Genomic DNA, 27,624 nt, shown 5'->3' with positions numbered 1-27,624 from the left:
AAAGAGGGGCACGGCGACCTCACTGCCGACGTAGCGAAGAGTTTAGCTTCTGCAGAGGCAATACCGACGCGGGAGATCGTTGAGGATGTGCAACAACCTAAATTTCCGATTGTCTCCCTCGGCCAGGACCGTGACAAAAATGGCTCCTCGAGCATCTCAGCGATCACTTTGTCTACACCTGACTCGTCCGTACCCGACTGGACAGCACCGAACCCCAGAGGTGTTCTCTCGGATCATTTACAGTTTGTAAGGGGCATCGACTGGGCAAACACACCATTGGGAGCTATGAACAGATGGTCGATCCAGTTCCGAGAGATCATCTGCTTAGTCATGCGCAACCCTCATCCATCTTCTGTCTTCTGGGGCGAGGACCTGACCATGCTTTACAATGAGGCCTATCGAGACGACGTGACGGGCGACAAACATCCGGCTTTGATGGGAACCGGTTTCTCAGGCCCCTTCGGTGAAATGTGGCACGCGGTTGGTCCTGTAATTCGCGAATGTGCTCGGACAGGCCATGCGCAGCTAAACCACAACCAGCCGCTACCCATCATGCGTTACGGTTACATGGAAGAGTCTTTCTTTACTTGGTCTTTTGTCAGTATTGATGCCCTCGATTTGGCCCCATGAATACATCTAACAGATGGACAGGTTCCGGTCTTTGGTGGAACAGAGCGGGTCTTGGGGTGTGAGTAACACTGCGAAACGTTGCCGTACCGCCTATCAGCGAGACTCAGTGGGCTTGAGCCAAAGATACTGGAACTGCTGACTGAGATGCGAACTGTAGTCTATCTCAATGCTTTTGATACCACGGTTGAGTCGATCAGCAGTAGAAGAATGTGGTTACTGCGATCCCTCGGGGAGCGTATGAACGCCACACGTACTGTCAGTAAGTGAATATGGACGATCCTTCATGTGACTGACGCTAATCGCGCACCCACATTTCAGAAGAATTCTGGATAAGAGTGCTGGAGGGCCTGAATCACAACGAATACGACGTACCCTTTGCGCTTCTTTATACCGTTACCGAGGCAGACGACATTGAGAATGGTTCCTCGCATTCAGATGCAACGCCAACGTCTGTCAAGTCATGCGTGTTCGAAGGATCTATCGGCGTGCCGAGAGGGCATGCAGTGTCTCCCGACAAATTCAGCTTCAAGAACTACGATGGTATCTTGACACCTGCTTTTCGAGCAGCTACCCAGACCCTGGAGCCCAGGATGTTGAGCATCAAAGACCATACGCTTCCACAGCCACTGTTAGACATCATCGAATGGCGCGGCTACAAGGATCCTTGTAGAGAGGCCATAGTTCTACCTCTACGACCAACCAATGCAGACAACGTGTGTGCCTTGTTACTAATAGGCATCAATCCACGAAGGGCTTATGATCATGAGTACAGGTCTTTCATCGCCATGCTCAATAGACAGATCGCCACGTCGTTGGCGTCAGTACTACTTTTCGAAGGTGAAGTGCGGCAAAGCAAAGAAGTCGCTGAGATGGCTACCCTACAAAGAGAACAGATGTCTCGACAGCTCCAACTTCAGACCGGACGAATGCGCCGAATGACCGAACTATCGCCCATGGGCATGTATCTATTCAATCCGGATGGACTTTTATTGGAGGCGAACGAGAAATACTACGAGATGACAGGTGTCTCACCTACAGGAACCAAACTACCTTGGACTATTGAGATGATGGTGGGTGAGAGCAAGCAAGTGGCACAAGACATGTGGAACTGTACGCGATATTGCCATGCCAGTCGCATGTTTCAAGCGCTAACCACGAAGTTTAACATCCAGATATGATAACTCACCATAAGCCAGCAAGTCGTGAGCTACAATTCGCCAACTCGACATTCCAGCCCCGAGATATCGACGGTTCACTAATCGAATATTGGGTCCTCTCTGCTAGTCAGCCAGAGCTAAGCCCCGATGGTGAGCTGATCAGCATCATGGGCTCGCTCACGGACATTTCGCATTTGAAGTGGGCGCAGGGTCTGCAGGAACGAAGACTACGGGAGGCAGAAGAGGCAAAGCGTCAACAGAACGAATTCATCGACATCACGTCGCACGAGATGAGAAGTAGCGATATCCCCCCTATGCTGGTTGCAGTCGAAATGTCTACTGACGCGTTTACCAACATCTAGACCCGCTTTCCGCGATCTTGATATGTGCCGACGATATCAAAGATACTCTGACGCAGTATCAATTCTCATGCACTGGCGATCGAAAGATGGCCCAGGACTGTATCGAGGCTGCTGAGAACATCACTCTTTGTGTTCAGCATCAAAAGTCCATCGTCGACGATATTCTTACGGTCTCAAAGCTGGACTCAAATCTTCTCCGCATCACGCCAATGCCAGCGCAGCCTATCATCGTTGTACAGCGGTCCATGGCAATGTTGGTAGCCTCTAGTCGAATATATACGGAAGCTGGGCTGACATGATCCTAACAGGTTCCGTCCTGAAATACAAGCCAAGAACATCAAATTCAAGTTCGTTCCGCATCAGAGTATCCGGGACCTCGACATTGACTGGGTCATTCTTGATCCAAGTCGACTCCTTCAAATTATCGTCAACCTTATTACCAATGCCATCAAGTTCACTATGGACGCACCAGTTCGCTCGATCACAGTTCATGTCTGTGCTCATGCGGAATCGCCAGACTTTGGCGTACCAGAAGGATTCCAATGTAAGTAGCTGCATTAGTCGAATATCCTGAAGGTGAAGCGCTAATTCTATGCGCCCGCCGTTAGTTGTTCCGCCAAGACAAATCGTGAGCGAATTCGGAAACGGCGAGGGTTGGGGCTCAGGCTCGTTTGTCTATCTTCGGTTCAATGTCCAGGACACTGGATGCGGTTTGTCGCCTCAGCAGATATCGCTGCTATTTGAGAAGTTTGCGCAAGCTGTGAGGAGCGACCAGCCCCGAACCACTGCAAAACTAGGCTGACAGAGTTCTCAATGTGAAGTCTCCACGGACACATATGCAGTACGGCGGTAGCGGTCTCGGACTCTTCATCTCGCGCCAACTTGCCGAGCTTCACGGCGGTCAAATCGGCGTCTCGTCACAAGCTGGCGTCGGCAGTACTTTCGGGTTCTACTTGAAATGCAAACGCATGATTGCAAAAAAGCCTACGATCTCAACGGATACAGTGAAGCACGCTCTAGACGCCGAACACGCGGCATCTTCGCGCAAAATCAGCGCCGCAGCTGCGAACCAGAACTCCACCGCGCCCGCTGCCACGCCTAGGGAAGTTGAGACCCCGGTACAAGCACAGATTCCCCGGCCCACAAACGACAAGAAAGACGGAGAAGAAGATGACCGACTTCACGTTCTTGTCGTCGAAGACAATCTAGTCAACCAAAAGGTACTAGTGAAACAGCTCACAAAAACTGGCTGTGTCACAAATACCGCCGATAACGGCGTCTGGGCATTGAAGCATCTCGCGAAAACGAAATTCTGCGTTGCTAATGGCATGCCACTCACCATCATTCTCATGGACTGCGAGATGCCGGAGATGGACGGCCTCACCTGCTGCAGGAAGATACGAGAGATGGAGGAACGGAAAGAGATTACGAAGCATGTGCCAATCATTGCGGTCACCGCGAATATTCGAGGGGGACAGATGGATGACGCAAAGGAAGCGGGTATGGATGATGTTGTTGGAAAGCCGTTCAGGATTCCGGATCTCTTGGCCAAGATGAAGGCCTTGTTGAAGAAGCTAGAGGACTAAAATGATACATCTTTCCTAATACAAATCCTTGAAGCATAGGTAGTCCTGGACAGTCACTGTCAACCCTATATCTCATACTACAAGGTCTTTGATGTGGGACGAGGTCGTATGCAGTCAGTGGACCAATACCATCGCCAACAAACTTTTCGATGCTGGCTGTGGTGGCGCTGAGTATGGCAACACGCCCAACACTCAGAACATCTTCACCAGTTATCGACAAACTTATAAAACGTCGAGGCCATATAAACCACCCATGTTGTTCCCGCCATACGACTTCGGTCGAGGCCGTCCAAAGGTGCTTTAAGTTTGCAAATACCCCGAGAGACTCGATCAAGCGGCTTTCATAGCCTCAGATCAATCTTCTTCTTGATTCATGTAAACTCAAACTACCAGAAACATGTGTTGAAGACCTCTCGCAGACACTACAAAAAGACAGTCGGGTAAACTCCATGCATCTAGACTCCCCAGACGAAGAAACAGCGATCATACATTGCAAACCCATCCATTTTGGACACTCAGGCCAAAAACAGACATTGCTTCCAACTGCGTGAATTTTGAGTCGACGAACTCGTAAGTTCGCCACCATGAATGGAGAGAACAAGAAGAGGATTGAGGACGGGAGAGGAAGTTTATATGCACGAAGATCGGCGCTAAGGTAGCGCTAGTCAAACATAATAGTACCGACAAGATGGTATTGAGGAGGGGGGCAGGTGACGTAGCAGCGTGACGTTGCAATGGACGTCACCAACTGATAAGCAGCGTACCTACTCCGTGTTTGTCTAGTACCGAGGGAACGACTTGATGACCAAAGGGAAGAAGGGAAATCCAATCAAACAGGGAAGGAAGAAGAAAATAGACCGTGACGTTCTGAGACATCCTCCACCGACTTACCGTTCCGCCCTATGAGCCAGCGCTCACATCCAAAACATGACCCTGTCGAGAGACTCGTGCCAAGGGTTTCCCGTTTGGTCAGTCTTGTACTCGTAGAACTCGTTCTTGGCATGCTGTATGACGAAGTCCTTGGTGAACGCGCGAAGACTGTCCTCGTCTTGCGCTTCATCCGCAAGCTCCGTGTTAGACTTCGCATTATGCACTGCCGAGTTGAACTGCTGTCATTGACGGTATAGCAGATCACGATTGTTCTGACGTGCAGTCGAGTGGTTGGTCCTTGCAGTATCGATACTGGCCTGAAGCCCCACGTTGTTGGCGGCCCAGGACTCGGGGAGGTAGAGACGTGCTCGGTCGCACAAGCGGTCGGCATAGTAGGCTGGGGCCGCGTAAGAGATACCGCCCGTGGCTCGGCAGTAAGTGTAGCAGAGACTGTGAGTCTGTTATGGTAATTAGCAAAAGGTAACGAAGTCAAGATTGTAGGCTGTTTCCAGTAGTAAAGCGAGCGCAAACTTACTAGCGTCCGAAGTGAGTCGATGGTGGTGCAATTAGGAATCTTTCCGTCCGCGAGCATGAAGTAATGAGTTGGTCTCGCTGTACCCTTGACACCGCTGTGAGACTGGAGATAGAAGTCTCGATAGTATGGCGAGGTGACGACTCGGTCCACATAGGTGCCAGGAAGGCAATTGTTGTTTCCCCATTCAGTGTCCGCATCCTTGTCTGTCATCGGGTAGAAGCGGGTATGGTGGCGTTTCACACCCACCAAAGCCGTAAGTTTCACATCCTTGTCACCGCGCAGTAGGATGGTGTTGGTAGCGGCCTGTGCTTCTCTCCATGCTCGGCGAATGGCTTTCAGCTCGACGCTCACTACCTTCTGGTAGTGTCCTGTTTGAAGGTATAAAGTCAGTAAGCTGAACAATGTATTGACCACATACAAAACCTGTCAGTGGACATACCTTCGGACACTCCGTCGCGATAATAGATGATGTTCAGAGGGAAAAGACCCCCCTTGTCAACCCGCCAGGCCTTAATCCTCTCTTTGACCATTGACATAATGTTCTCTTCGTCAATTATCTTGGTTACTGTCAATAGAATTCGGGAGATGAACGGTGGAACTTACCTCTCGGTCGTCTCGGTCCTTGCTTTGGAGTCGGGCAGATCCCGGGAAACAGCCGCCGTGATTGTCGATAGAACCAACCATACAGGCAATAGAGGGTGTATCTTCGAGTGCTCCAGCTGGGGGATGTACTAGATCTGCACCCAGAACGAGCGTCTTTGTCTCCAAGAAAGATTTGACCTTCGCCACGTAAGAGTTCACACCACCGAACTTGATGTTTATCTTCTGAGCAACGTTGCTCATGTACTTGGAGTTCGAGAATAGCGCCGGCTTTGCTAAACAGAGAGAGCGTAGCCCATACTTGCGATCTGCCAGGTTCTTGAACTCCGAGTAAGCGCTGCGGTCGAAATTCTGAAGCAACAAAACCGCCAGCTCAGCCCCGGATTCTTTAGCTTGCTTCATTCTTAGTTCCAAGGAAGAGCCTTTGAGTTCACTTGCAGCTTCGCTGGCATTCAAGCGGACTACCCCCTCGGCCTTCGTATGGCATCTTCGGAGCATTTGGTCTTGCAACTCCGTCTCGAAACCGGCCACGGGGACTGTCGAATCCAATGAATGAATGACAAAGTATTTCAACGTCTGTACTTTAGGGGTGTAGAAAGCTGTGAAGGGTTGCAGGTTCCAAGCGGACTGCGTAAAGGATGGAGGTTTGTCGTTCGCCTTCTTGTCTTTCTCAGGACGAAACGTATTCCATTGGTACTGGACTTCAGGGTAGGACAATGTTGTGGAAGGTACCTGTAGCATCGTCGGATACAAGGACAGTGGGACATCATTACGCTGCACACGAGTTAGCTCCAGAGCGGCCAATGTGGAGAGTCGCTACTCACAAACTGAACCTCCTCATTCCTAGCGTTGGCAAACCCAAGTTGAGAAAGGCCTTCATTTTCGATGAGCCACTGCGACTGACCTGGATCAAGTGCAGCCATCTCGACCATGTTGCGGGTAAATCGATCGGGAACAGGACGTGTGTACAGTTGGTAAGGAATGATGCGAAGCATTTCTTGAGCGTAATAGACCGGGTCACCAGCTGATCCCACGTTGACAGCCTTTCGACCTGGGACGGCAGACTGACCAAACACTGTAATGACGTTAGCCAACGCACTAAATATAGATGAGTCTTCTTGCCTGTCATCAGATGATCAACTACCTGAGTAGGAGGATCGAGTTGCCAACCACCTGGTTGGGTTATGTCCCTTATCGGTTGTCCTTGGGCATCTTTGGATACTTTCCGGAAGGACAGAGTGCCGATAGCGGGTCCAAGATCCTTGATCTTCTTGATACGAGCACCTGGCCTGTTCAGGCGATCCTCAGAATGAGGGAACTCTACATAAACCCGGAGAGTTTTGAGATTGACTTGTCGTTCCCAGTCGCTGCTGAAGGTGCCACGATCCGCAAGAAACTCGCTTACAAGGATTGGACGAAAGAATGCACTAGTCGCAACGTTGAAGTTCATGAGCAGGTTTCCCATACCCGGCCTGACAGCGTAATGGTAGCCTCGAATGATCTCAAGCGACGTGGAACTTCCAAGGTTTGCGCGAGCTTTTCTTACGTAGAATTTCTTTCCAGAAAGCCGGACTACGCTTGCGTCAAAGCTCTTCGCAATAAGGATGTTAAGACACCGCTCCGCAGAAGTATGGTCAGTCTTTTCTTGGTCCGGGTTACTCTCGCTCTGCTGGATGAGACCAGCAACATCGACCGTTCCAACGAAGCTGAAACGCGCTGCGATGGTAATAGCGCTATTGACTACAAGATCGCGGCGCCAAGTAGATGAAGCGCCTGCTTCGAGCGTGCTAGGGTCCATGTTACTGTGCAGGCTTTTCCAAGATACGATGGTTTTCTGGCCGTCTGTAGCGAAACTGTCCTGGTGGGCGTTGAGGAAAGGCCATGTATCGACTGCTTTACGAAACAAAGCCTGGATCTTTTTCCGAGTCGGACTGTCCGCGTCGAGATCGAGAATTTCGTACTCGTAGAGTTCCTTGTCGCGCGTCTTCAGCTGGAAATGGTTGGTCAAGATCGTTTTCTTCGAGCCGCTATCGAGAGGTTGGAGTTTAGTCCGAATGGGAAATCTTCCGGCGTGTGGTGGTGTCTTCTTGTTGACTGCGTAGGCCAGTGACGCTTGTTTCTTCGCGAAGTCGGCCTCATCCCATGCGCGACCAGGTCCCGTTCTGACTGGATCGTCTGGTACTTGTAAATCGGAAGGAGGGTAGTAGAAGTCGTGAGTTGTGTCGTTGGCCCATACCGTCAGGGCGTCGTGCTTCTCGGCAGCCTGTGTTGTCATTACCGTGGGTATCAGCGACTGGAATGAAGATAGTCGTTCTAAAACTGCCCAGTGGCTCTGGTGTGACTTTTGCATCAGAACTGCAGATCCTTAATATACCTCCAGCTTACCCATTCAGCTTGCTGGTCAGAGGCACACTCGCAAGAATATCTGTACACAAACGGTGATGATTACACGCGCAAGCGGTGTGATGCTCCAAAATCGTTGTTCTATTATGAGAAAGCGACTATACGCAAGGGAAGCTGATCGTGAAGTCAATCAATATATTGATTGTGCCTTGCGGTTAGACAAGCGAACATGTTTTGGGTTGCTACCAACGAGCAAATGGAGCTGTATGACGACGGACCAGTTTCGAGAAAAAGTCGAGAACATATCGGGGTGCTAGATGAAACCGAGTCCAGTTTGCGCATGACCAGATCGCAGTCTCGAGGTCGAAGAACACGCATTCGTTATGTGAAGTCGCGTCGCGATATGTGAGCGCCGAATGCCCGCAGAGAGGTGCGGGCTTGCCCTAGTGAAGGTGATACATCGTACCTGTGGATAACATCCATGTTTATGTCTGTTGATTAGAGGATTTATGGTTCCGATTTGAGAAGCTCGGGTGTGGAGGTTCCGTCTCATTCCCGCTGGCCGAGATACGATCAGGAGCTCAAGCGCCATCACGTGCTAGCGCATTTTACGCGACGCGTCAAACCTGCCTTCATCTCCACCTTGCCGTCCAGACCACACTACACCACAATACGCAGCACCATTTCCGACCGCCACACACAATCACCCAGCAGAAGCACACCACATTAACGCTACATCAAGCGCCCACCAAATTCCTCAGCGAAAGAGTCTTGAATAACTAGCGCACAATGGACCACCCACAAACCCCCCGCATCCTCGCCCCACACCTATCAAACTTCCAACACCGCATCGTGCGCATGCTAGGCAAAGTCGTACAACTGCGCGGTGAGACAGCAGTCATTGATGCCGGAGGCAACGTTGATGTTATTCTGAACAGGGTAAGTAATTCCATTTCCGGCTCCACATCATTCAAGCTAATGTTGCTCGGCTAGGACTCACACCTCGCCGTCGGTCACGCAGTAGAGATCATCGGCAAAGTAGACCAGAATCTACATGTCAAGGTACAAGCTGCTACAGACTTTGGGACGAACATCGGTATGTGCCCTCCCTTGCGGAGTCGAATTTGTGCTGACGCAAGAGTAGACTTCAATGCGGCAAATGCTGTTGTAGATGCTACACATCGGTACAAGGAGATCTTTTACGATGACAACTAAACATCAATCGTTGGGAGGCGTTCGAGGATGAACACAGTGGATCTACTCGTCACCATGCAGTGGAGGAAGGAAGTCATGATCAGATGTGTATACATATGCAAATCGATCGTATAAATTCAATATGTAACGTGTTCTACGCCCGTTGTATGGTATCTTCCCGCCACGTGAATTGAGCGCCTCAAGAACGCCTACCCAAACCAGATAACGCTCGCTTATTCATACAGTTACACTAAACATTGCCGTCTCGATCAGGTGCTTAGAGTTTACTTCGCACTCCCTCGAGTCTAAACTTGACGTCTTTGAGCTGTTTTCCAGTTGGCTTCCACGCCTCAAACATGCCCAGCAACTTCTCAACCTCATCTCCAAGTTCTTTCTTGACGAATTCTTCTTCTAGCAACCCTCTCATCGCCCAAGGTAAGAAGTAAGGGTTTGGGTTTGTTGTGGTGGCAGATGGCTCGTAGTGATTCACCCGGAGCTTGAACACGTCCTCCTTCTTACTGTTATTCGCGAGTTTCTCACCAATGATGGGGATGTTGATGCCCTGGAAACTGCCCGCGGTGTTCGGTCGCTCTTTAGTCGCTGTTGGTGTCGGTAGGGATGTTGTTTCGAGGGCGTGTTGGACGGCTAGGGAGTAGATAGCAGGGTCTTCGTAGACGCGAGAGTGGCCCTCGCCGCCATATAGTGAGCCTGCGAGGGCGGGGGAGAGTTCTCGAATGAGGCCGTGATCGGGGAGGCCCAGATTGCGTAGCTTCAGCGCGAAGCCAACGAGGTGGGTTAGGAAGTCTGGCGCATGGATGCGGCCATCGACGAAAACCGCGCGGTAGATGTAGGGATGCGATAGCGTTGAGAAAGTTGACGACTGACATGTGTTAGTGAGCGCAAAAACTTCTTTTCAAGAACGGTCTGCTTACTTCGAGAGAGACCAGCTGGTCGTCGATACTACCAACGTAGAGTATCCGCACACCAAATCGAAGGACTTCGTCTAGAGCTGCGAGATACATCTGGCTAACAAGACTCTTAGGGTTGGAGAACTCAAATAACTCGGCAGCCGTAGGGCCGAAGTATTTCGTCTTGTACTCGATGAATGGACCCATGTTGACACCGGCCATAGCGCATACTCCGATTCTCGTTGCGTTGACACATCCGAACTGTATGAGCTTCGCGACAAGCATCATAGCTACCGGCACACCCTGCGAGTGACAAGCGACCAAGATGAAGTCGGCTTGCTTCAGGTGATCAATCCAGTTCAGCAAGAGTTTCCACAGGGAGTTGACGCGCTCAGCAATGAAGCCCTCTCCTTCTAATGCTATCTGCTCAATCTCTGGACTGTATCCCCGCGCTTCGGTCCAGTCTTTAATCGCTGCTGCCGCTGCATTCGCGAATCGAATTGATGTACCCGTCGGCTGCCCTAGCACCTTTTGAATAATGGGCGCAGGGAAGAAGCCATGTACGCCAATCGCTACAGCCTTCTTGATCTTTGGCGGTGCCGGGTTGATATGTAGGTGAGGGGTCGCAGGCTCGCCCCCGAGGAAGTATCGCCGGATTTGCTTCCAGAAGTTTGGTTGCTGGACCATTTGGTAGGTGGCCCTGAACTCTGGTAGCAGGAGGTTCGCCGGTCCTTGCTTGGCCTTCGCTGCCTGCTTGAGCGCTTGCTTAGCAGCAGTTCCTGTCTCGGGTTTGGCGTCGGGCTTCGTCTCGGGTTTCGTAGGCTCGAGCACTGGTGAGGCCTTCGTCGGCGTAGCGGGCTTACTTGACGTCGGGGTATCTGCTGGCGTGTCTTTAGCGGGAGGCTTTGTCTTCGGTCTGCCTCGTAACGATGCAAAGGATTTCTTGGTCACCGGTTCTTCTTTCGGTGGCTGCTGTGGTTCTTTGGGTGTCTCTGTGTCTGTTTTGGGCTGCTCTTGCTCGTTGAACTGCGCTGCTTCTGGGTTCGATTGTGAGGGGGTATCGAACACCGCGACCTCGCCGACATGCTTCTGCGGTCCAGCCTCGCCTGGCTTCTTTTCGTCTTCTGGCTTGCCCCTATACCAAAACGCCCATGCGGAGGTTTTTGATGTCCCCGTAGTACTCTTTTGAGGAGTTTCAATAGGCGCGTCCGCGGCGGTGGATGCTGTTGTCTCTTCTGGCGCAGTAGGTTCGATCTCGGCAGGTGCTTCGGGGAGAGTCTGCGGTACAGTATCGACTTTGGCTGAGTCGTTGTTCTCAGTGGGAGGCTCGACCGGAGGTGGATTCGCCTGCGCATTCTGCGCACTACTCCACGTCCAAAACCAAGAGCCAGATGCAGCTCGCGCCAGGACTTTGGCAGTTGTAGATGTTATAGCCCTTGACTCTGTATCCGAACGAGGTGCCGCTTCTTTCGGCGTATCCTTCCCATCTGCATCTGCGACCTGATCGGTATCGGGTTGGATAGTGCCGACATCTAGGCCCTTCGTTTGCGCATCTGGCTCTTCTGAAGGTGTCGGTCCAGGAAGTGGCGTGGTGGAAGCCTCATCAACACTTGAGTGTGCCTCACTTTTGAGTTTAGCTGGGTCTGCGTACCCGTCGGGGCGTGACCACCAAGACTTCCATCCCCATGCACTAGCAGCTGCGTCCACTTGTGATTTGGGCGGTTCGGCAGGTAACGGCGGTTCGGAAACTTGGGACGCGGGTGTTTCTTCGACGTCTAGTGACTTTGGCTTTGGCTTTGGAGCTTCGTCGAGGAGACCGTCCGAGGATACGTTGACCTGGGTGATGGAGGCGGGTATGGCATCGCCCTTGCTCGACTTGCGCTTGGTGAGGAACTTCTTGGGCGACTCGTCTCTTGGCTTCTTCGCTTCCTCATCAGGTAGTTCGCCTGTCGCGCCCCCGCTGACTCCGATGCTTTCCTTCGCGGTCTGGACTATGGCAGGCGCTTTCGACCGCCAACTGCCCGTGCCCGAAAGCCACCTCTTGCCTCGCGGTGTCTGTGTGCCGGAGGCTGTCGGTGTTGTGGCGCCAACTGAGGACGTTGACGCTGCTACCGACTGGTCCGAGGGTGCATCTGGCAAGATGTCACTACTGCTGGGAGTAGTGTCGGCCGTACTTGCATCCTGTGGGACTGCTGGGGCCTTGGTGGATGCGTCGGAGGGAGCCTCGGGGTTTGGCTTGGACTTCTTGCGTGGGTTCATTCCGGCAGGGAGGGTGAAGGAGCTGAGAAGGCGATGCGACCGCTGGAGCAAGCATCAGCACGGGCAAGACACGTGAAGTTGGCAGCATACCTTCATCCCGAGGTGGACCAGGCGCGTCGTGCTGAGCCAGCAATGACGCATGTGGGCCCATCCCGTGCACTAGTCCTGGGTTAGCGTACCTGATAGCGTGCATTCTGCCACCGCCTAGCGATATTGCCGGGCTTCCCAAATTTTGTAGCGCGAACTTTTGCCCGCCGTACCACGACGCCAAACCGCAGCAATGGCGATCCAAAAGAAGGTGCGCAAGTACAGAATTATTACTGGCGATAGTGACTAATCCCCAAAAGCATGGAAAAGGTCGTCTCGACAAATGGTACAAGCTCGCCAAGGAGAAGGGCTATCGTGCGCGTGCCGCCTTCAAGTTGATCCAGCTGAACAAGAAGTACAACTTCCTCGAGAAGAGCAAAGTCTTGATCGATCTTTGCGCTGCGCCTGGATCATGGTGTCAGGTCGCTTCCGAGGTAGGTTACTATTCTGTACACTATGCGCCTACATGCTAAAACCCCCAGGTTATGCCCGCGCATTCCCTCATCGTCGGTGTCGATCTCGCCCCGATCAAGCCCATCCCGCGATGCATCACCTTCCAGAGCGACATTACCACGGACAAGTGCCGAGCGACTCTGCGCCAACATCTTAAGCATCTCAAGTGCGACACTGTTCTCCACGATGGTGCGCCCAACGTCGGAACTGCCTGGGTGCAGGATGCTTTCACCCAAGCAGAGCTCGTTCTACAATCTATGAAGCTGGCCACAGAGTTCTTGGTCGAAGGAGGAACCTTCGTTACCAAGATCTTCAGATCCAAGGACTACAACTCGCTCCTCTGGGTGTTTAACCAGCTATTCACAAAGGTCGAAGCAACCAAGCCACCGTCCTCCCGAAACGTCTCCGCCGAAATCTTCGTCGTCTGCCGCGGTTACAAAGCCCCGAAGCACCTCGATCCCAAGTTCCTCGACGCCCGCAGTGTCTTCGCCGAACTCTCAGACCCTACCCCGAACAACGAAGCCAAGGTTTTCAAGCCTGAAGTCAAGAAGAGGAAGCGTGAGGGTTACGAGGAGGGCGACTGGACACAGTTCAAGGAGGTGCCTGTCTCTGACTTCATCCAAACGACCGACCCCATCGCCATGTTGGGTGGTTTGAACAAGCTCAGCTTCGAACAGAAGCCGAACGGCGACATCGCTGTCGCGACCATCGACAAGCTTCCGGAGACCACAAAGGAAATCAGGGACTGCTGTGCCGATCTAAAGGTCTTGGGTCGCGCCGACTTCAAGCGCCTTCTGCGCTGGCGTCTGAGGGTGCGCGAGATCTTCGGTTTCGCGACCAAGAAGACGAAGGCTCAAGAAGAGGCCAAGGCCAAAGAAGCGCAAGAAGGCGATGAGGTCGCTGAGATCGAGTCGATGGACGAGGAGATGCAGATTCAAGAGGAGTTGGAGCGACTGAAGGAGAAAGACTCAAAGTCGAGAAAGAAGCAGCGCCGAGCTGAGAACGAGCGGAAGCAAAAAGAGATCACTCGTCTACAAATGAACATGGCTACACCTTTCGAGATCGGTCTGGAACAGGCCGGACCAACTGGCGAGGATTCCATGTTCGGCCTCAAGGCAGTCGACAAGGCCGGTGCTCTCAACAGGATCGCCAAGGGTAGAATGGCGCAAGTCATTGAACGCGAACAGCCAGAGGAAGAAGAGGAGGAACCGGAGACTGACGACGAAGAGGATCGTCTTGAACGAGACCTTGACAACATGTACGGCGAATACGTTGAGCAGAGATCAGCGCGAGACGCTAAGTACAGAGCAAAGCGTGCGAGGAAACAGGACGATGATGGAGAGTGGAATGGTTTCTCTGACGGAGAAAAGGAACAAAGTGACGACGAAGAGCTTGTACAGTCCGAAAGCGATTGGAGCGATGACGAGGAGGAAGGCCCTAAGAACCTAATCACCGACCTCGACAACGAAGAGCAGCCCAAGACCGGTCTCACCAAACGCGCAGCACGGTTCTTCGACCAGGACATCTTCAAGGGCATCGATGGCCTTGAGGACCTGGAAGAGGAAGACGATGACAGTGGCATCGACGTTGAAGGCGACACCGAGATGAAGGACGAATCTGCCACACCCGCGCCAGCTACTGAGAAGGAACTGAGCATAAGAACGGCTACCAAGACTGCCTCACCCTCAGCATTCGACGAGGAATCCTCAGACGATGACGACAAGATCGAAGAAGTCAAGCGCGACGAAGATCAATGGGAGCAAGACAGCATGCCCATGAAGAACGGCAGGCCAGACATCGACATCATCACCGCCGAAGCCATGACCCTCGCTCACCAAATGGCCACAGGCCAAAAGACAAAGTACGACCTCCTCGACGAATCCTTCAACCGCTACTCCCTCCGCGACGTCGACGGCCTCCCAGACTGGTTCCTCGACGACGAAAACAAGCACTCCAAACTCCAACGCCCCACCACCGCCGCCGCCGCCTCTGCCATCAAGGAGAAACTGCGCGCCTTGAACGCACGACCCATCAAGAAGGTCCGCGAAGCGCAAGCCCGCAAGAAGTTCAAGGCCGCCCAGCGCATGGAGAAGCTGAAGAAGAAGTCTGCGCTCCTCGCCGACGAGGAGGGTATGACGGAGAAGGAAAAGGCACAGAGTATTGCACGCTTGATGTCGAGAGCTGCAAAGAAGAAGCCTAAGCAGAAGGTCAGCGTTATTGTGGCTAGGGGTGGTAACAAGGGTATCAAGACTAGGCCCAAGGGTACGAAGGGTAAGTATAAGATGGTGGATGCTAGGTTGAAGAAGGATGTGCGGGGTGAGAAGAGGGCGGCTAAGCGGAATAAGAAGAGGTGAAGTGGTGCGTTGTGTATGAGTTTTTAGGTCTGCATTAGAGGGTGCGGCTTTGACTTCTTTTTGATTATAGCAATGAAGAAATGGTATGGACTGATATGTCCTGTCAATATGGTGCTACGTATGGCGTGATGACTGCAGGAAAAGCCACTTCGCCAGGTATGCGATCAGTGCAACACCGCTAAATATCAAAGGCATGCACATTGAATCACGAGGATAAAAGTCTTCGAGGACTGCCTTAGCAGGAAAAGAGTTCATTTCATTTCATTTCATTTCAGTTCTTTGAGAACTTGACATCCATGCTACCTGTGAAGCTCGAAGATCTGCCTACTCAGGCATCGACAACCTCCTTCATAACAGCCTGATCGCCCTTCTCATCACCCCTACCATGCATTTTCCTCGCCACCTCATCGGTAAGATACTGCTCGACATTCGGCGACAGCACCGCCGCAATGATAAGCAGCACGCCAAACGGAAGTGTGCAGAGATATACCGTGCGGAAGGAAAGTGCATACGCACTCTTGACAGCCTGTCCCGTTGCCGCGATGATCTCAGGCGAGATACCAGGTACAGCACTGAAGTCACCGGCTGTGATACTAGTGAAAAGTGCCGGAAGAGACGTTTCAGGAAGACCAGCAGCAAGCGCAGCAGGCATGACCTTTTGCGGGATATACTTTGCAGACTCGGTAGCGAGAATGGAAGAGTACATGCTCGTGGCAATGGCAGAGAGACCTGTTCGGATAGCGCCCATGACACCAGTGACCAGACCGATGTCAGCGGGGTCCCAGAGGTAGGCTGTGCTGGATAGAGTGAGGTTCTCGATGTAGCCTGCGGCGATGGTGCCGATGAGGAGCAGGGCGGTTGTGCGTTGTTCTGTGGTTTCGTCCGAGGCAGCGACCGCGGCGACGAAGGCGGTGGTGATGACGGCTGCGACGGTCATTTGGATCTTCATGCGTGGGAGGTAGCGGACACCGGCGCCTCCGAGGATCTGGCCGAGGAGGAGTCCTCCACCAACGGCGCACTGTGTTTGTTAGAACAAGATTATCAGGATGGTATAATTTTTGGTTGACTTACCGAGAGCCATCCAATCTTGGTGATGTCTGTGGTAAAGAGCGAGGAGACCATCGTAGGCCAGATGATCGAGTTTGCGTAGTAAACAATGGCTGCCAGACTAGCACAGGCGACATTGGCGTCGTACTCGATGTTCCTGAACAGACGTAGAGGAATAAGGGGATATTCCAGTCCTGGGGCGTAGGCCTCCCAGAAACAGAAAGCAACCAGAGTGGCAAAGCCAGCGAACAGTGCTCCCAGTACGTGGCCGCTCTTCCATGGGTATGCAGAGCCGCCCCAGTTCATACCAATGAGGAAGACGACGAGACCAGTTGAGAACAAGAAGATACCCATCCAGTCAAGGGTTTTGAGTTGTTTGAGTTTCGATTTGCCGCCAACGTGAAGCATTTCCTGCGTTTGTTAGTCGGGTTTGTCTTGGCTGAAGTGGGCTTCCTTACGTATGTTGGGGGGAAGTAGAAGAAGAAGTATAGAACAATTGCCAGTACGTTGACAATGCATCCGAGGATATAGCACCACCTCCATTGCAGCTCGGTAGTCTGGTAGAGCGATCGTGCTACTGGCGGACCAAAGACGGCGAATGGCACTGACGTTGACAGCACGAAAGCATTCACAGGACCTCTCAAAGAGTTTGGAACAAGTTCGCCAAGGATGATGTGGAATGAAAGTTGGCCAGCTGCGGCAAGACCATTGATGGAGTTTGTTGCCTGGAACAGTCAGTATCGATCGTAGGCTGTAATCAGTCGAACATACAATCAGCATGTTAATGCTCTGTGCACTCGCGCCAATGATGTTTCCAACAAGACCGAGTATTGACGAGCAGATGAAGAACCATCTACGACCGAAGATATCCGACAGGCGACCGACAAGTGTGAAGCCGATGGCGAATCCAGCTGTCCAGGAAATACCGACCCAGATGATGTCCGGGGACGGTCCGATGGCCGCGTTGATGAGGCTCAATGTGTTTGCGGGGAGAACCCATCCCAGGTAGCTGGAAACTTTTAGTACCTTCATCTCCAGTAATTAATGGAAGCACCTACCCAGAGATTTGCGCTAGACATGTGGCCACGACAGTGCCGATGAAGTTGATGCTTGTGAAGTATGACTTGCCCAAATCAGCGGTATGGCCACCAAGGGCTTCTTGAGCGACATGATCATGGTGAAGACCGTGACTGCTGGCGGTATGCTGATGAGTGAGGCTCTCGTTGGTGGTGGTGACTTCTTCGCGGTATTGCTTCTCTTCCGCCATGATGGATTGATGTTGGTTCGATGTTGACTGCCTCTGTGGAAGGGTGCGTAGGAAACGCAGAGGCTAGAGTTGTGCAACCACACTGGGCTCTGGGTTATCTTTATCATGCAACTGGCTCACGAATCATGGGTGTAAATCTGGGGTACCCCAGAATTAGGTGGAGACATGCGTGCCCAGGTGAAGGCAGGTTCCAGATAGCCGGGGACACTGTCATGTCAGCGCCACGTTTTGGAAATGCAGAGTAATGATCTACTTTGTCTACATAAGGGCAAGTTCTCGTATATCGACTGGTATTTCGAACGTCTTCATCGGGCCAGAATGCTACGCGCAAGCTAGATCCACGTGCTCTGGCGTCAAGCAGCGGAAGCCCCGGAGTCGGGGGTGTTCGGTAGAGGCTGAATGCTGTGGTCTCGAGGAGGCTGATGGGGCAGTACCCGGATGACGGTAACCGGGAGTCCCGTGAACTTGATACCCTGGTGAAGGGAACCTGTGGATCGTGCAGACAGCTAGTTATGAATACTACGGACTGTACGCGATATCGACACTCAGCAGACTTCTGTATGCAGCGACCGGCTAATCTTCACAGTACGAAGATGCGTCACCAATCTGTGGTTGCAGGATGGTCGAATGCTCGAAGGACGATCGTCTAACGTTTCCCGTGCTGCAGTAGTCTGTTCGGGCTTCTTTCGACAGTCGTTAACCGGGTTACGCTGCTGATCTAGCGGCACACGCATGCGGGGTCTGGACTCGTGCGGTCTACTTCCAGCTGCGATAGAGTCTCGAGCCAGATCAAGCCACTCGAACGTCTCAACGTTAGTCCACAGCATAGTCGATGCCAGCAGACTGGATGGTGGAACACCCGTGACGGGAACTCTGACGGCGCATTATGCACATGCACCTCGAAACGGAGCAGCTCGTTGGCGCACTGAGCAAGTCTGGGGTGGGCGACGCGACGAGGATGTAGGTTCGGTGTGACATTCCCCGCATCTGCGTCCCGTGGGGAAATTGGAAGCTCGAAAGCATGCCGCCGAGCCTATGATAGCCCATGGGAGGTGTAGCTGCTATAATTGATACGAGGTGCATGCTATCCGATTCGCTTTAATGCAGTTGTCTACGAACAAGGGTTTTCCGAAAGTGAACCTGGGATGGTGGGTGACCTCGAGCGGGTGCTTGCGCCACAGAAACGTGATTGGGCGTGGTTCGCCGCGGTCTCCACTCAAAACTTTTGGTGATTCACATGTCGCGACTTGAACGCACTCGCGACTTCTCGTGATACTCGCATGCCCGACCGATAGCACCACTTCCGTCCAATATTGCACACCATGGCTTCAGCAGTAGCGCCGTCGCCCGCGCCCAAGGAGGAGCCCACCGAAACCTCCGCGACCGAAGTCATCAGCCCCGCCGATGCTCTATACGACAAATGCGCGCAACGGCCTGCGGGCCAGATCTTCTTCCAGCGCGACCTTTCCAACATGCAGGTCGCAGATACTGTGGCTCAGCTAATAGTGCTGCTGCAAGAGCTATGCGACCGCCACTTATTGAAGCTCATGAGCCTCGAGGGCGAAATGTGCTGGAAACTAAGGACAAGGGAAGAAGCCGACAAGTAAGTGTATAATGTCGCGGACATGGCATCTTGAACTCTTCTGACAGACATCCCTTCTCAGACTGCGACGACTCACACCCGACGAACGCCTCCTCTACTCCCACATCGACTCAGTACAAGCCGACGGCATCTGGTCCAAATCCCTCCGAGCCAAAACAAATGTCACACAACAGACCCTCACAAAATGCCTCAAGAGCTTGGAGTCGAAGGACTTGGTGCAGTCGGTCATGAGCGTCAAGTTCCCCAACCGGAAGATGTACCTCTTGAAGCACTTGAAACCATCAGAAGACATTGCAGGTGGCCCATGGCAGTCAGAGGGTGACTTCGACATGGCACTGATTGAAACAATATCGGGCATCGTCGCTCAGCATGTGGAGAACGAAACCTGCATCAAAGTGCCCGGCAATTGGAACGACTATGACAGCACGGGCGACAGGACAGCTGCTATCGCTCAGAAGAAGGCCGAGGTTCTGGGCGCCGTGCGAGACATAGAAGAGGCGCCAGCCGTGAAGCCCTACAACCCCGCAAAGGACCCAAACACATCCAAGCTCGTCCACCGACACAACCCGCAGTATCCGACAGCAGCCTCTGTAGCCAACTGGCTAAACTCGAAGGAGGTCCTGCGTGGCAAGACCGTACGGGAGGACGATATGGAGCAACTTCTGGAGATGATGGTTCTCGACGACCGGCTTGAGAAGATCTCTGGCACAAACTACCGCACCGTCTTACGCGCTACCGACACCAAGGTCTACAACGGCTTTGTGGATGCACCGTGCGGTAATTGCCCCGTTTTCGATCTTTGCGGCAACGAGGGTGAGATCTCAGCAAGGACGTGCGTCTACTTTGGTCAATGGCTGGAGACTTCATCCGAGGAAATTTAGATGAAAGAAAATCATGAGGAATTTCAATGTTAGCATAGCGCGGAGTTTGGGGTGTCAGCATTTACATGGACGATCGAAAAGGTATACCCATTATATTTAAACAAATTCTCCCCATCCTACGTTCTCATAAAAGATTGATGCAGCTCCAGCACCTTCGAAACCCTGGAGTGCCTCGCAACAATGCATGGGGCTTTGAAACTGGTTATTGGACTGTTCCGCTAGGCTGTCGTGTAAAGTCCCCGAGATCACCAAAATCGCTCTCGGAGACATACGTGAGCACAGCTGACATCGACTGTGGAGTCTTTTTCTCTATACGCCCGATCGTATACGCTCACTGACATTGTCTCCGAGCAAGAGGGTTTGCAATGTAGTGCTGCCGGGCGATGCTCAGCCATCGTATATATGAGGGATGCCGGCCCTCATGTTAATCGCATCACACAAAACACACCAAATCAAATCCAACTCACATCCCGATATCCAGCTCATCGAAAATGACCCATACTACGTCTCGATACACAATGGCAAGTTTGCTCGACGCTGAATCCGCGCAAAAGTACAAGAACGCCGAGAAAGCGACTCGCCCTTATGTCAAAACCATCGTCCAACAATCAGGAATAGCTGCCTATCTCGAAACAGGAGCTGAAGCCAATATACTCGATTTCGCATGTGGAACGGGAGTTGTTGCACAGGAAATCTACGATACAGTACCAAAAGAGCAGTGGGAACAGCTGAAAGTGCTGGGCACTGACATCAGTCCTCCGATGTTGGAACATTTGAGAGCGCGAGGAGAGACGCAGGGATGGAAGAAACTGGATACGAAGATTGTGGATGGGAATGTGAGTTATCCGTGTCTGCGGACGCTCCAGCACTGGGTTGATACTAATGCTTTCTTCCAGACAGACATAACCCAAGCTCTCCCCAAGGCATCATACACACATATATTCGTCTCCTTCGCTATATCCATGCTCCCCGCACAGACACTCACGCACCTTTGCTCACTGTTGCGCCCAGGCGGATACATAGCAGTTGCAACGTGGTCAAGCATGTCATGGGATAGCCTTCTCACTCGCAGCATCGCTCTCACGAACGCCCCACAGCCTTACTCGCCCTCGCGTGAGGAACTGCAAGAAAAGTTCTGCGGACTTTGGGCTGACGAGTCATACTTGGCACAGCAGTTTGAAGCAGTGGGCTTGGGAGGAGTAGGGACCTCTAATGAGAAGAAAGCTGTGCGCGTTGGGACGCCAGATGTTTTCGTGGAGACTATGCAGTTTCCGCTGCAATATGTAAGGAGTACATGGTGGCAGGGCGAGCGAGAGGGAATCCTAGAAGATTTGAATGGTGCTATGAAAAGTATCGTACAGAAAGAGGTTGGAGAGGATGGGGAAGTGGAACTGGAGTTTGATGGTGTTGTTGGGTGGGGGTGGAAGAGTGGTTAAGGGTCCATCTAGCTGTGCAGCGCGATGTAGTTTCCATTTATGACATCTGTGAACGACCCCATCTTCTTTGCCTTTGAGTATTTAACAAACTGTTACAACGGCAAGAATTATGTTAGTGTTGTACAGCAGTTATGCTACTCTAATATTTCTAATGTTTTAACGTAATTTTATTACTAAGACGCTAGTCTCTAAGTAAGTTTTCTTCTATAATCTTACTTTAGTATTTTATTATTTTTACTAACTTATACTTACTAGCTACTTTAAGCTACTACTATTTTAGTTTATTAAATTACTTACTATACTTAGTTATAATAGTATTTATAACTATAAGTATTATATTATTAGTAGTAAGTAGCTAGTTTCTATTTATAAAAGTTATATTTACTAGTATTTATAATAGTAAGTTATTTAAGGTGTTAATCTTTAGCTATATAATATTAATATTATTATACTAGCTAATTACTATATTTTATTAGTAGTAATTACTTTAATACTTTTAGCTATTTATAAATTTTACTTAAACTAATTTTATAGTATAAAAGCTTAACTAGCTTAATATAGTAGCTACTTTTAAAGTACTCTACTACTAGTATATATATTTTTTTTACTTTATTTAAGTTATTAATAAAATAATATTTTAGTACTAGAAGTAAGTATAGTTTAGTATTAGTAAAAGCTAAGTCTAAAAGCTAATATAGTATTACTATAATAAAAAATTTAGATAAAAATAAATAATATAGTAATAGTACTTTATATACTTAAATTTTAACTATAGTTTTATAGTATAAGCTATTTTATTATAAAGTTATTTTAAAAACTTATTATTATACTATAAATAGTGCTTTAAGTCTAATTTAGAGTTATCTTTATAGTAAAAAGATATTAAAAGATATTAAAAGGTGTTAAAAGACTCTAAGCTAGTCTCTTTTAGAACTACTAAAATAATTTTAATATTAATTTAGAATATATTACTATTAGTAATAAAGTTATTACTAGCTTATAGTATAGACTAACTCTACACTTGCTTATATAACTTTCTTTATACTATAACTAGAAATAACTAGAAATATCTAGTAATATCTAGTAATAACTAAGATAATATATAGTAATAGAAATACTACTAATAGAACTTGCTATATTTATTCTCTATTAACTATAACTTTATCTCTATTCTCTAGTAATATTAATATAATAGCTGCTAATAGGTCTTATCTAAAGTAACTATAATACGCAACTATAGTATCTATCTAAGTAATAGTACTAAGTAAAAGAAAATATACTATAAACGCCTTATCTCTAGTATTTTATTCTTTATTATCTTCTATACTTAAAATTCTAGTAATAGCTTTACGTTACTAGCGTATAGCTTACTCTAAGTATAGAGATAGTAAAGGCTTCTTAGTATTAAGCCTTACTATATATATAAAATTATAGATATAAATAGTAATAGTAATTAATAGCTTTTTCTTAGTTAGCTTACTAATTAGATAATTTTCTACTTAGTTTATAGAATTAAGATTATACTTACTATTCTAAAATAGCTTATATATCTTATTAGCGAGCTTCTTAAATATAAGAATAAGAAAATAAATAAATAAAAACTTTACTTTAGCTAAATATATTTTTAGAATAATAAAAGTATTAATAGTATTAATAGTACTAAGACGTATATACTTAAAGTAAAAGGCCTAAATTATATCTTATATTATATAAATAGTATTTTATTTTATAGCTACTAGAATAGCCTTTAGAATAGCCTTTTTAATAGTCTCTTTTTTAGTAGATATAAAGTAGCTTATAGTAGCTTTATATAGTAAAAGTAAAGTAATTTAGAAGAAAGTAATTAAATAATAATAAAATAATTTAGTTAAGTAATAGTAAATAAGGTAATATAACTAGTAAGAGATTAGTTCTATTCTTATAAACGCTAAAAAGACTTATAAATTATTTAACTAGCGTAGCGTTTAGTATTAAATTTAAGCTACTTATATCTTTAATATATCTTTAAATTCTTAAAAGTAGTAACTTATAAAATAGAAGAAGCGCACTTTTACTAAAAGAGATTTTAGTATATATATCTTAACTATAAACTTTTAAAATATATTACTTTATTAGTTATAAGCTAATAAGCGTATATAATTATATTATAATTCTCTTAAAAATTAGTATTAAAATTCTTTTATAGAGTACTTTAGTATTAAGATAGCTCTATAGCTAGTCTAAATTTAAAAGCTTTAACTACCTTAGAGGTAGTAGTACTAAGGCTCTAAGCCTTAGCTTACTTAACGCTATACTTTTAAGAGTAGATAAAACTTTTAGTTATACATTCTTTAGTAGGCTAGTAATAGACTTTACTCTTTTAGAACTAGTTTATAGGCTATAAGATTATTAGTTTACTAATAAATTATACTATAAATATATATAAAGATATACTAGCTTAGACTTTATTAGTAAATTATAGTTATTATATACTTAACTACTTAATATACTATTAAAGTTATTATAATTAGATTATTACGAGACGAGCGCGCAAATAAGAAGATGCGGTCATGCCTCACCTTCAGATGATGCTATTCCTAGCGTCGAGGCGCACGTCCCCGCAAGTGTTCCACCCCAATGTCGATCAGCCGGCGCGACATCTCGTGGCCTCCCAACAGAGTGACGGACGATAGATTGACTCAACACCCAGCGCCATGTTCCCTTGAAGTACCCCGACACTCCTTTAGTCCACACACAACCTTTGCCTTTCCGAATAGAGCGTCTGCCACATTTCACCCACGAACATGTCCGGCGCTCGCCCACTCCTCTCTGCACGCGCGTCCTCGGACATCAGCGGAGAGCGCGACATAGCAGAAGATGAAGCGCTGCTCACAGGCCGCCCAACAGCACACACGGAGAAGGACGGGCCGCGATCATGGAAGTTCTGGAGAGAAATAGGTCTATTTGTCTGGGCTGTCATCGCAACCGCCGCCGTCATCGTGCTCGCCGTCATCTTTCAGAAGGCCGGTTCCGATTCCAAGGCTTCACATGCGAACGGAAAGAGGAACCTGATCTTCATGGTATCTGACGGCATGGGCCCTACCTCGCTGTCGCTCACAAGATCCTTCATGCAGTTCCAGAACGGCGCACCCTGGAGTGAGCAGCTCGTTATCGATCAACACCTTATCGGACAGTCGCGAACACGATCCTCTTCCTCTCTCATTACCGACTCGGCGGCAGGCGCGACTGCATTCTCGTGTGCGCAGAAGAGCTACAACGGTGCCATCTCCGTAACACCCGACCACGAGCCATGCGGCACAGTGCTGGAAGCGGCCAAGAAGGCAGGATACATGACTGGTCTCGTTGTGACCACGAGGATCACGGATGCGACACCGGCATGCTTCGCCGCTCACGTCAACATGCGATCGGAAGAAGACCGCATCGCAGAACAGATGGTCGGAGACTACCCGCTTGGGCGCGTCGTGGATTTGATGTTTGGAGGCGGCCGATGCCACTTCCTGCCCAACTCGACGGTCGACTCAAGCTGCCGCGCCGACAACAAGGATATCGTGGAACTGGCCAAGAAGAAAGGATACAAATACGTCGACGACCGCGCGGGCTTTGATATGTTGAAAACAGGAGCGGGCCTAGATCTGCCCATCTTGGGACTTTATGCCGACACAGACATTCCCTACGAGATTGACCGTCGCAACGAGAACGACATATATCCTAGCCTACACGAGATGGCCGAGGTTGCCATGAAGGCGCTCAGCGATGCGACCAGGGACAGCGACAAGGGCTTCTTCCTTATGATTGAAGGATCAAGAATCGACCACGCAGGCCACCACAATGACCCTGCTGCTCAGGTACACGAGGTGCTCGCATACGACAGGACCGTTACCAGCGTACTGGACTTTATCAAGAACGAGAAGACAGAGACAGTCATGGTCTCTACCTCGGACCACGAGACAGGTGGACTAGCTGTTGCCCGCCGTACGTTCTCCCCACCCCTCCAGTAGCAACCCCCACTAACAGCCACCAGAACTCCACGCATCCTACCCCGAATACCTCTGGTACCCCTCCCCCCTCGCAAACGCCTCCCACTCCGCCGAGCGCCTCGCCCTCGAATACACAAAGTACCTCCTCGCCGGCCCATCTGACGAGGACAAGGCCAACTTTGTGCGGAGTTCCATCACATCCGGTCTGGGCATCTACGACTACACCGACAAGGAAGTCGCTGATCTCGTTGCCGAGCCCATCACCTCCCTATACCAATACGCAGACATGGTCTCCCGGCGTTCACAAACCGGCTGGTCGACCCACGGCCACAGCGGCGCAGATGTGAATATATACTCTTCGGACCCCGAGGCTGCCAAGGCGCTGGTGGGTAACCACGAGAACACTGAGGTTGGGGACTTTTTGAGGGATTACCTGGATGTGGATGTGGAGGCTGTTACTAAGGAGCTGAGGGAGAAGGGCACAGGGTTGAAGGTGCTGGATGTCAATGGTACGGAGGTTAGCTGGATGGGCAAGATCCCTGAGGAGGGGCAGAGGCTGGATGGACAGACGCATCTCGCGAGCTATGGAGGTGATCATAAGAAGAGAGGTGATGGTGGTGTTGTTCACGGTGAGGAGTGTGGCTGTGGACATTGATTTTGAAGTCGTTTAGCATGCTTTGGCGTTTTGGGTGCAGAAGAGATACCGGTTGATGTAGACTATTTAGCTCTCAGCGTCAAATTACAGTTCAATTTCAGCTGAATTCATCAGCAACCTAGTTGACAAGCAACCCAGATCTTCATAATCATTGGCAAAAGAGAAGATTCAACTATTTTCCGTATACAACTTCACCCTGGATATCTCCCGCGATGCGGCACCACCAATCAAGCCAAACACTCGAAGAACCCCTCCGTCTGCCAGCTCCACCTACTTCCTCTACTCTCCTTCCTCTTGTCACTACTCGCATCCCTCTTCTCTTTCCTCGTTCTCCTTCTTTGCGTCATACCAACCCCCATCTCCTCCCTGCCAAGCGCACCTTCCCTCCTCTCGCCACCTTCCGCGCCAGCTTGCGTGCCAGACTGCGTTCCTGATCTGACACTTCTCCTCAGTGAGCTTCTCGACCGTATATCCACATCTCGCGGTGGGTACTGCCAATCTGCCATGCCAATACCTTCTCCGCCACCCCTATGCTTTCTTCCCTTCATCTTACTCTTCATCCTCCGTATCGACCCCTCCCCCACACCACCCCAAAATCTACACACCAGTGCACATACATGCCACAAAGCTAGCAACATCGCGCCCGTCGCTGATATGCCACCTGCACTGTGTATACCCCAGTTGACGCGATTGCAGCGGGCCTGGAACGAAAGTCCCTTTTGAAGGAAGATGAAATGCCATAGAGGGTAGTGGAATTTGCCGATGCAGAAAGCGAGGCCAGGCTTGATGTTGGATACGTAGACGTAGATGTGGGAGGCGAGAGTTAGGAACATGATTGTATCCCAGAGGCTGAGGAGGAGGTTGTGAGCTAGGGGCTTGTAGGCCGGGTGGAGGAAGGGGTGGTACGTGTGCTGACGCGGGGATCGTGGAGATGAAGACAGTAGGTTGTCTGAGTCGCTGGTCCAGTGTGATGATGTGCGGTTTCGGAGTGTAGAGTTTTGGCTTGATGGCTGACGTTCGATGTCGTGTGCGGGTCTTTGCGAGCGTTCTTCTTCTTGTTCTCCATCTCTTCTCTTGAGACGTTCCGACTGCTGATTCCACCATGTGGGAAAGCGCTGCCGTAACCTTTTCAGCCATGCTTTTGTAGCTCTCCGCCTCTTACCCACGTCCCTCTCCCTCCGTACCTGATGGAACTGATCCGCATACCATCCAATACACAGCGAAGCGTGCAGCGCATCCAGCGGTACCTATCATACGTCAATATCGGGAACTGACACTGACGGTCAGTCCTGCCTCCCCGACCTCAGTTCCGATCCCTACTCCCTTATCGTACCAGACTCTCACTCCTCAAACTCACAAACAGATAGATAAAGACCCAACTGAAAACTGCCGTTCGTTCAAAGAACATTCGCATGAGTTC

The 27,624-nt window shown here is 49.8% G+C and overlaps 8 protein-coding genes across 8 annotated transcripts; 5 read left to right on the top strand and 3 right to left on the bottom strand.

Moving 5' to 3' along the window:
* Window positions 1-552: 552 nt before the first annotated feature.
* On the top strand, window positions 553-3,735 carry J4E92_001229 (uncharacterized protein; the record flags this gene model as incomplete). The annotated part of the gene is made up of 7 exons (XM_051492642.1): window positions 553-601; window positions 949-1,296; window positions 1,366-1,740; window positions 1,803-2,121; window positions 2,458-2,693; window positions 2,758-2,909; window positions 2,992-3,735. The coding sequence occupies 7 exons, from the start codon at window positions 553-555 to the stop codon at window positions 3,733-3,735; spliced, it is 2,223 nt and encodes a 740-aa protein (XP_051358154.1).
* A 914-nt stretch (window positions 3,736-4,649) lies between these two features.
* Window positions 4,650-8,015, bottom strand: J4E92_001228 (uncharacterized protein; the record flags this gene model as incomplete). Its single annotated transcript, XM_051492641.1, has 7 exons — window positions 4,650-4,828; window positions 4,883-5,063; window positions 5,141-5,508; window positions 5,580-5,697; window positions 5,744-6,514; window positions 6,565-6,804; window positions 6,840-8,015. 7 exons carry the CDS (start codon window positions 8,013-8,015, stop codon window positions 4,650-4,652), a joined length of 3,033 nt encoding a protein of 1,010 aa, XP_051358153.1.
* Window positions 8,016-8,872: 857 nt separating this feature from the next.
* Window positions 8,873-9,298, top strand: J4E92_001227 (uncharacterized protein; the record flags this gene model as incomplete). Its single annotated transcript, XM_051492640.1, has 3 exons — window positions 8,873-9,022; window positions 9,077-9,179; window positions 9,228-9,298. 3 exons carry the CDS (start codon window positions 8,873-8,875, stop codon window positions 9,296-9,298), a joined length of 324 nt encoding a protein of 107 aa, XP_051358152.1.
* A 256-nt stretch (window positions 9,299-9,554) lies between these two features.
* J4E92_001226 (uncharacterized protein) lies at window positions 9,555-12,444 on the bottom strand (the record flags this gene model as incomplete). The annotated part of the gene is made up of 2 exons (XM_051492639.1): window positions 9,555-10,157; window positions 10,210-12,444. The coding sequence occupies 2 exons, from the start codon at window positions 12,442-12,444 to the stop codon at window positions 9,555-9,557; spliced, it is 2,838 nt and encodes a 945-aa protein (XP_051358151.1).
* A 280-nt stretch (window positions 12,445-12,724) lies between these two features.
* SPB1 (AdoMet-dependent rRNA methyltransferase spb1) lies at window positions 12,725-15,338 on the top strand (the record flags this gene model as incomplete). The annotated part of the gene is made up of 3 exons (XM_051492638.1): window positions 12,725-12,742; window positions 12,792-12,965; window positions 13,014-15,338. 3 exons carry the CDS (start codon window positions 12,725-12,727, stop codon window positions 15,336-15,338), a joined length of 2,517 nt encoding a protein of 838 aa, XP_051358150.1.
* Window positions 15,339-15,666: 328 nt separating this feature from the next.
* On the bottom strand, window positions 15,667-17,652 carry J4E92_001224 (uncharacterized protein; the record flags this gene model as incomplete). The annotated part of the gene is made up of 5 exons (XM_051492637.1): window positions 15,667-16,356; window positions 16,410-16,796; window positions 16,844-17,110; window positions 17,157-17,394; window positions 17,444-17,652. 5 exons carry the CDS (start codon window positions 17,650-17,652, stop codon window positions 15,667-15,669), a joined length of 1,791 nt encoding a protein of 596 aa, XP_051358149.1.
* A 1,322-nt stretch (window positions 17,653-18,974) lies between these two features.
* J4E92_001223 (uncharacterized protein) lies at window positions 18,975-20,136 on the top strand (the record flags this gene model as incomplete). Its single annotated transcript, XM_051492636.1, has 2 exons — window positions 18,975-19,255; window positions 19,317-20,136. 2 exons carry the CDS (start codon window positions 18,975-18,977, stop codon window positions 20,134-20,136), a joined length of 1,101 nt encoding a protein of 366 aa, XP_051358148.1.
* A 4,219-nt stretch (window positions 20,137-24,355) lies between these two features.
* Window positions 24,356-26,204, top strand: J4E92_001222 (uncharacterized protein; the record flags this gene model as incomplete). Its single annotated transcript, XM_051492635.1, has 2 exons — window positions 24,356-25,544; window positions 25,594-26,204. 2 exons carry the CDS (start codon window positions 24,356-24,358, stop codon window positions 26,202-26,204), a joined length of 1,800 nt encoding a protein of 599 aa, XP_051358147.1.
* Window positions 26,205-27,624: the final 1,420 nt, after the last annotated feature.

Source organism: Alternaria infectoria, assembly GCF_024043175.1.
Source record: "Alternaria infectoria strain BMP 0036 chromosome Unknown scaffold_1, whole genome shotgun sequence".
Classification (NCBI taxonomy): domain Eukaryota; kingdom Fungi; phylum Ascomycota; class Dothideomycetes; order Pleosporales; family Pleosporaceae; genus Alternaria; species Alternaria infectoria.
This window is presented reverse-complemented; position numbering and strand designations above follow the sequence as displayed.